The sequence below is a fragment of the Mesocricetus auratus genome, unplaced genomic scaffold (genome assembly GCF_017639785.1).
Source record: "Mesocricetus auratus isolate SY011 unplaced genomic scaffold, BCM_Maur_2.0 Super-Scaffold_100010, whole genome shotgun sequence".
In the NCBI taxonomy this organism is placed as follows: domain Eukaryota; kingdom Metazoa; phylum Chordata; class Mammalia; order Rodentia; family Cricetidae; genus Mesocricetus; species Mesocricetus auratus.
This window is the reverse complement of record NW_024429194.1, coordinates 182,885-191,463: the sequence shown is the minus strand read 5'-3', so window position 1 is coordinate 191,463 and position 8,579 is coordinate 182,885. Positions and strand designations below refer to the sequence as shown.

Below are 8,579 nucleotides of genomic sequence, written 5' to 3'. Positions count from 1 at the left end.
GAAATCTTACTAGTCTCTAAATACTAATGTAACATACTTATTGATTTACTAATTGAGCACATGAATTTTAGGTTGAAAATGTTGCATTTTACATTAAATGGCATAAACTACTGTTAGTGAATCTCAAGGTATTTTTAACCCAGAAATAAACAAGAACACCAAAAAATACACAGGAAAATGTATGGGATTTTCATATGAAGGCTTTCCTTTAAATATTACTAATTTGAATTAATAGCATGTATTACCGACAAATAACCTTATGTGTTTTCCTTGAGCCTCAAAGTACATTACTTTTTAAAATCTCTTGTTAATGCTTTGATTAGTTATGTCCTTGATCCTTGTACTGAAAACATTTTTGTGAATGATTACTTCATATATCTTTAAACACATTCTGTGATTCCCAAACTGATTGTTTAAATCATTTTTATACAAAATTTCATTAAGACATAGCTAATATACAGGTACCTTTTAAAAATTAATTACTTTGTAAGTGTACCTAACACTGCAATATGATATTCCATCACTGTCTGGTAACTTTCTGAATACTAAGCCATGTATGTATACACCAGCAGACAAACTGTGTAGCTTACAAGTGTTCTACCATCCTTATCTATTTCTGGGCTTCATGTTTTCCTAGGCTTCTTTATCTGAGCAGCTACTTTAAAGTTTTTGTTGAGTCCGGTACCCCATCAAACAGATGTTAGAGTACAATTTATGAAGTACATCAATGGTTAGATTGATATATATTCAAAACATGAAAAATCTTATGGCTGCTAAAGAAATATAGTATTTTACAGTATCTTTAAAATTATCATTTCCTGAGTGTGTTTTTCTCCAAACATTAGACCAAAGTGAATTGTTTACAAAAATTTATTCATACAAATTTTACACACTTTATATAACAGTTATCAAAGTCCTAATTATAGATATTATGTGTGTAATAATGCTTGGTTAATATGTTTCTATAATCAGTTGCACACAAAATAAGAGCTCCAAGACTAACATCTACCTATATCATCACTATATCATAAATATGCTCCAGTTTAGTAAGGCTCTTGGCATTTCTAAAAAGTATACAAAAGATTAAATTGGGTGATCACTGTAAAATGCTTGCCACTAGCCACGTGAGCACTAAGTTAGACTTCATAAATAAAAGGTTCACTAGAGCCTTGTTTCACCACTAACAGCTGACACAAATACAGAAAACTCTGCCCATTATCCAAGAAACAAATAATTAAGACTAAAACGCAAGCCGATGTGTTGCAGCATTGTAGGGCCACTAAATAGCCATCTGTGATTCGTGGCGATTTAAAAGGCAAAGAAAGGCACTAAAGCTGCAAACTGCATCCCGGGTCACATTGCCTGAGGAGACTGCTGAAATCAAGATTGATCCTGTAGCCGGACACAGGCTGACATCGAATGCCTGCTTTCTCTATTTGCAATGTGATCTCGGGGCAGCATCCATCCACCCGCCTGGGAATGCAAATACAGTTCTGTTTTCTTAGATGCCTGACTTCATACTAACCAAATCTGTACAGGAAAGAGGAAAACTCATTTAAACTTTACAAACTAATGGGTGGGTTTTTTTTTCTTGTTCTTTTTTTTTTTTTTTTTTTGAAAATCTGTGCCTAAAATTTGGGAGACTTGCTGGTTTGCTGCTGCTTGATCTGGTTGCTGGGTGAAGGTTCTTTTGTTTATAAAGATTATTCCATATATGTTCAAGAAATTGACAAGAAACAGACATGCTTTCTTTAGCCAAGACAGGATACAAGGTTGGGATGTGGGACCCTGCTTATACCACTCTTGACCAGAAATATAAGATAGTACTCATACATATAATGATGGGGTTTAAATGATTTATCAGTAAGTCAAACTGAGCAATATTGGAACACTACACATTCTAATATGACAAAGATTGGTTTTATGAAACAAGTTTTACTAAGCAATAAGCCATAATGTAGAAAAATACATTTTACCTACAAACTCAAGAAACAAAAAGTTCATGTTTAGTGCATAATTACTTGGTGGTAGCTACACAGGGGTTCCTAAACTTCACAGTAACTGCTTGCATCAAACAACAACAAAACAAATGAGTAGCATTCACAAATTTAAGAGAAGTGAGTGAAAAATGGTAAACGATTCTTAAACAATGCAGGAGGTTGGGGTAGAAAGGAGGGTTCTCCAGAAAAACCACAAACAGGGGTGGCTTCTACAGGGTAGGGTTCAAAGGGGAGGACCCTGGCCGGTTCACAAAATGAGAAGCATGGACAGCACTGGAGAAAAACACATTGTACTTTGCACTTATTTCCAATACCCAGCACCCAATTTGTCAGACAGTGGAATCTGCAAAGGGGCTGGACTTGCCCCCTGATTCTCAGACTTGGGGCAGTTCTCAAACCAGTCCCTCTGCAGGGTCCTCCTCTGCCACCACAAACTCTGCCTCTTCCAATCCGCCTCTATTTCTTTCACTTTGTTCCAAATTCCCTAACCTTGGGATAGTCCGTTCCCTGAAGAATCGGGAAGTACAGAGAAGAGAGCTCTCTCCAAGCCGGTCTCCTCTGTACAATTCCTCAACTCTCATCCCAGGGAATGACATGAATTCTGGGGATAAGCACAATTTGGATCTAGTTGTTAATTAGAATTTCCTTCTGGGCTGAGAGTCTGAGGAGAGACAAATACACATAAAAGTAGAATCAAAGAAAGCAAAAGTGTTGGAATTGCCCGCAGCCAGTGGGACAATGCCCGCTTGAGTTAGGCTTGGGTTCACGCAGCCTGCCCCAGAGACTCACAGGGAAAGAAAGCCCTTCAGCAATTCCCCCAGTCATTACCTCAGAATTCCCCTGGAGCAGGGCATCATTTTTTTTTACAGTAGCAAATGGCCATTATTGATATCTTCAGGCCTGTTGTGGATAAAAATACTATCCTTTAATTCCAGTTTACAAAAATAGGAGTAATATTCAAAACAATGATTGTCTATTTTTTCTATTCATTTTATATAAAAACATAAACAGCTCAGGCGAATTTTCAATCCTTGTGCACGCTTGTTAATTGCTCTCTGTTATACTTATATATATTCTTAATATATATTTATAATATATATCAATAATTGGTCCACAAAGTATATCTGTGCATTCTCTAGTGCTTCGTAAAAAGAAAAACAATATTATTATCAAAATAGTCATTTAATGGCTTTACTTCATACATAAATACATGTTTGGAAAGAACACATGAGCGATGACTGGTCAGTCAATTTGGAAAACGACTTTTCATTTTATACACACCGTAGCTGGCAACTCATCGCTACAAGTACGCTATTCGGCGTCCTTTGTTTTTAACCCTCTGTTTATACCTTTTCCCTAACACGGCCGCCAAGTATTTTTTGACCGCCATTTGTTTTCGGTAGCGGCTGTAGCTATCGGTGAAGATGCCGTCCGAGTGGCGTTTGGTAAGGGGAGCCCGGTCGTCCGCTGCGCCCGCACCTATGTTCTCCCTGGAAGGAGAGGGGGCGGGGAGAGGGGGCGGGGTGGGAGACACGTTGAGTGTGTGTATTGGAAACAAGTGTGCCCCACCCCCACGCCGGAGCCTGCAGGACTCCGAACGTCCCGGCGCAGCCCTCCTCTGCGGCGTCCCAGCTGGCAGGAATACTGTGCTGGAGACCCCGGGGAACCTCCTTCCCACCCACAGTTTCCTGGCACTAGATCTTTCCCATCTTTCTAGATATTTCTGAAGCACCCCAGGGCGTCCGGAGAATACGCTCTCTTTAATCTTTTCTCCAAACGTGGCTTCTCGAGACTACACTATCCATGCCGCTAGCTAAATTGTCCGGACTTGTACCTTTCCACCACCCGACATACAAAGGTTCCTAAAGGCCTCGCTGGCTTCTGCCAAGTTATCGATTCTGCAAATCTAGGCAAACACGGGCTCGCCTCTATCTTTGCCTACGTTAAGTTGAAAAACGTGATAGTGATATAAGGCGACAGGCTGTAGGCAATATTTTTCACTGCATGAATTATTCATGGTTAAATGTAATCTGCTTCCCTGTGGGCTTTATTTTAATATTGCCTTCTGCTGACACAAGCTTCACGCAAGACCTTAGCTCTGGGTTTGTCTAGCCGGAGCAAAAACTGTTTCTTTTAAGTATCCAATTCGGGGACTTTATTCCTTAAGTTTGTCTTCATAGTAAACGTAATGCTCCTCCCCCAAATTAGGGCAAGCCCTTCCAGGAACCTCCAGGGTTTTGAATGACTGGGAAGGGGGTTATCTGACTTGACTTGGTTCTCGGTTCAACAAGGATCCAACCCCCAATTTTCCTACCCTCTTTCTCACGGGGTCTGTGCTCTTAGGACAAATTTAAACGCCCAACTTCTAGAACTCCGCCCGAGGCTGGTAATACCCACCTAAATGCCAGGACGCAGACACACCCTCAGGCGCACAGGCGTACTGGCGCGCTTAAACGTAGAAGCTGCCCCGCCCTCCCTGCACGCTCTCAGTACCGTCACCCACCCTGGCGCGCGCATCACTCGCGGTTAATTCTGTCGCAAACTCTTACCCCACGCCCCTGGCCACGACTGACTGCAGATACTTCCTGGCGGACAGCTGGTCCAAGACTTTGCGGTAGGCTTCGTTAAGGATCTCATGGGCGACATCTCTAATGGGGGAGACAAAATATGCGACCTGGGTCACTCACTGCCTTGGCCCTTCAAATGACAGCCAAGGCTCCCCACTTGCTGGGCTTTCAAGGAGGATCACCCGACAACCGTTAGTGACACAGGATCTGGGAGTTACTTTGAGAAGTTTCCCGGAGGTGAATCTAAGATGAGGTTTAGCCCTGGCCCCTGGGGCGACCTGGCTGGCCTGAGAGCTCCTCACCTACTGAGTTGCACACTCACTGACACCTCCCGTGCCGCAGAGCTTTCTGTCCCTGGTGCGGCCTCAGGTTCACAGGGATCTGTCTGCTAATTTTCTGTGGCTCTCATGAATTCACCCAGATAGAAGGGAGGCTTGAGGACTTTCATGGGAAGTGCCCTAGTTTTAGAGCCACTACCGGGCCCCTCCCGCCACGACAGGCCCAAGCATTAAGGTGAAGGAAGCCCGACGGATTATACCTCCTGTCCGCTGGATAGTAAAGGGCATAGGCGTCACGCAGAGCAGAGGCGGGGCTCCCTACGCCCGGAGGGTCCCAGTCGTAGAAGTCCTGTAGAGGGTTTCCGTCCTGGTCGTAAGCCTCATCTTCTGGTCTGCGAGATAGCCAGAAAGAGGGTCATTAAAAGTTCCTCCCCAGTTCTGCCAGGTACCAAAAAAGTCACATTGATTTTCCTTCTTCGTTATGCCCCCCCCTCCCGGAGAATTATCCTTTCTTCCTAGGAACGAGGTAAGGGAACTACACCCAGCATCATTTCCTGCCCCACAAGGAAATTCGCTCATGTCTCCTCAAGTCGCCAAGAAGACTAAACAACTCTGTAGACCCCCAATACCTGGCCAAGTGAAGGCTTCCCCCTAGGAGCATTTAGAACACACAAGAAAGATCCTACGAGATGATATGAGCAGAGACAGGTAGACCCAGAGCAGAATGGAAGGGATAGGTGGGTAGGTAGCATGCAGGAGGCCAACTCCGGCAGCAGCCACCCCCATCCAACCCGCCCAGCCCAGGGGAGCCCTTCCCCGCGCGGATGTAGGTCACAGAGAACCTCCAGCTTCTATTTTGGGCTGGAGAGAATCTGCTAGGAACATGAATAATAGATGCCCCTAAACTTAGCTAGTTTGGCTCACTCTGTGGTGCGGTAGAGCGCTCCAGTGCCTATCACCCAGGAAAAGTGCTAGGCACACGGAGCTTTGAGAATAGTCAGAGGTGAAAGAGGGCTTTCAAGTTTCTGTTGATCAGTTAGTAATGGCGGGGGAGACTGGATTCCATCTCAACCTCAGAGCGCAAGGAAAGGGGTCGACTGGGGACTGACATTCCATAGATCTCACAGTCTCCTCACCTATCGCCTCCATGTCCGACAGAGGACAGGCAGTAGAGGACAAAAAGTCGTTGGCTTTTGGACCTTGGATATATGCGGAATGCAATAGGGACAAATAACATTCTTCAGGCAGGGTCCAGTCTTACTTGGGCCGCTCTATCACCTTTCAGCCCTTCCCGGAGAGGCCAGAGTCGGATGAGATCCTCCTCACCGCCCACATCCAGACTTCTCGCTTGCCTCCGTATGCCCCCAATTCAGGCCCCAGACCCAGGATCTTTCTGGCCACCCCCTGCTCTTCCCGGCGCCCACATGCCAGAATCCTGATGAAGAAGCTAGGATTCCTGTCTGCCAATACATTAATGGGCAGACGCCCCTTAAGGCAGAGGTTCTTGGGCGCGGCTGCAAGAGTCAACTCAGTGTCAACGCTGAGCGCTCCTGGCTGCCCTCAGTGCAACCCCGCACCCATCAACGCGGACCCACGCATTTTCCCTGCCCCGCATAAGGGTGGGGTGGTCTGAGGCTACAGTAGGGAACCCGGGCTGCGCCTCACGATTAGAAGCAGATGCCAAGACAAAAGCCGGGTTTTCTGCATCCTTAAGTGGGCTAGGTTGTCCCCCAACCCCTCCAGCCTTCTGGCTTCCTCTCCTTTCTTCGCATCTGTTTATTACCCCTTCCTCTCTCCTTCTTGTGTTTTCTGTCTCTCAAGTAGCTTTTCTTTAGCCGTGGCTGGCCAAGACTCCCCCCCCCCACACACACACACACACAAGAAGTCTAAGGCTCAAACTCTAGTTGAAACGGGATTCATTTGAAAGAGAGCTGTTACGATGCGAGACAACAGGAAGGGCGGAGGAGCGAGAGACCCCGCCCCAATAGTCCAGAATAGGCAGTAACAAAGCAAAGTGGAGAGAGCTTCACTCTCAACCCCGGGCTTTTCTCTGGGAGCTGAAGTTCTGCAATTCGTCCCAAGAATAGGTAAAAGAAGCTGAGCGGGGGAGGGGGCGCCCTACCCCCTCCCTTGGGCATGTTGGAGGGGGAAATGTCGGAAACTCACACCCTTTACCTGGGTTCCTGGGCTCCACTGGTGAGGAAGGAGGGAGTCTGGCTGTAATGGAGCCTTCCTAACCCCCAGGGTTAGCTAGGGACCTGGTACCTAGCCAAAGGCTGTAGAAATGCCCTGGACACGCAGGAAGCGATGCTTAGCAGCCTGCGATCCAGAACTGCAGAGAGGCGACTGAGAGGAGGTGTCTGGCAAAGGGAAGATCTAGCTCAGCCTAGACTAGCACCTACCTGATCCCAGGGAAACGGAGTCCGGCGGCAGGTGAGCAGGAGATGCTGCTATGCATTATTATCCCGTAGACCAGCAAGGTCAGCCTTGCTCCGCTACACATGGTCATTCTGTGCAGGAGGGAAAAGAGGGAACGCAGTGAGTGAAAATCGCCCCTGGCTTTCCACCTTCTAATCTCAAGAAACTCTTGAGAGCTGGGGGAGCCCGCGAAGCTGCTGCTCCCTGTGTTGAACGCCACTTAGACACACTAGTGTGTCTGGCCACTTCTCCCTTGGTACAGTTAGGGGAAAAAAAGCTATGCATGTGCCCAGCACTCAGCAACTAGCCAGACATTGAACTAAAGAAGACTAACTTGTGTCAGCACAGGGAAGGATGCGGTAGTCAATGAATCGGTTAGTATGGTATGGTAAGAGATTCCCCCCTCCCTTACTATTAGACTCTTACCGCGGCTAGGCGAGGGTTGGTTGCCAAGTAGGACGGAGGGCAAAGGGCTTCTTTCGAGTTTCCGGGCTGGAATCACAATCCAAGAGGCATCACTCACTGTCTGGCGCTGGTGTCTGGAGAGAAGCCGCGGGAATTAGCTAGAGAAGCTGGGGGGGACGTGTTTGCCGAGGCTAAAATTCCGCTCAAAACTTTGTAGACGCACAGAAGTAGAAGGGAGCGTGACACTGAAGAAGGTGGGCGAGGAGAGAGATGTAGAAGACAGAGTAGGCGAGCAGCCAAAGGGAGGGGGAGCAGAGTGCCCTTAAGTCCGCCTGGGGAAAGAAGCTAGTGGGTAAGAAAAAGGGGGAAAGTCAAGGAAAACAGGAAGATGGGAAAGGAAAGGGCTAGCCCAGGCTGCCTCTGAGGGAGGCTAATCCGGCAGCTAGTCCGAGGCACCTTCTCTGCTCCGAGGTCTCACTCAGGCTGCGTCTGAAGATGCGGCTTCTGCTGATGCTGACAGAGGTGACCGGCCTTCTGCTGGTATTTATATATGCAGTTAACACAAAAAAAAAGCTATCTGAATATGGTTTCAAGAGACACCTCTTTGTCAACATCTGTCTGCAATTGCCTTCAAGTACAGAATATTTTGGTTGCACTGTTGCGCTCCGATTTTTATTCATGATATGACTTCCTTTTTTTTTTCAGTCACGTAATGATCCGGTATCAGTAAAAGACGTCAGCATCCTAGTCCCTCAAGGAACATATTAACTATTCTGTGCTGTCCTCCAGGATGATAAGATCCGGAGTCATCAGCTTCTCATAAACACCTTTCACTCACACAATCCAATTTTTAAGAAGTCCAATTATTTTGATGGTTTTCGATTTCACCCATTTCTCAACGACAAGTGAAG

General features: G+C 46.4%; 1 protein-coding gene across 4 annotated transcripts; it reads right to left on the bottom strand.

Annotated features, from left to right (window-relative positions):
- Positions 1-856: 856 nt before the first annotated feature.
- On the bottom strand, positions 857-8,347 carry Adcyap1 (adenylate cyclase activating polypeptide 1). Of its 4 annotated transcripts, XM_005077053.4 has the most exons (6): positions 8,125-8,347; positions 7,690-7,802; positions 7,248-7,355; positions 5,106-5,237; positions 4,550-4,648; positions 857-3,490 (listed from the first exon to the last, which is right to left on the bottom strand). In XM_005077053.4, the coding sequence occupies exons 3-6, from the start codon at positions 7,352-7,354 to the stop codon at positions 3,301-3,303; spliced, it is 528 nt and encodes a 175-aa protein (XP_005077110.1). In that variant the 5' UTR covers position 7,355; positions 7,690-7,802; positions 8,125-8,347; the 3' UTR covers positions 857-3,300. The 4 variants fall into 4 exon arrangements, with proteins under 4 accessions (XP_005077110.1, XP_021086858.1, XP_040608754.1 ...); XM_021231199.2 differs by having other exon boundaries at positions 7,690-8,347; XM_040752820.1 differs by lacking the exons at positions 7,248-7,355; positions 7,690-7,802; positions 8,125-8,347 and adding an exon at positions 5,982-6,367.
- Positions 8,348-8,579: the final 232 nt, after the last annotated feature.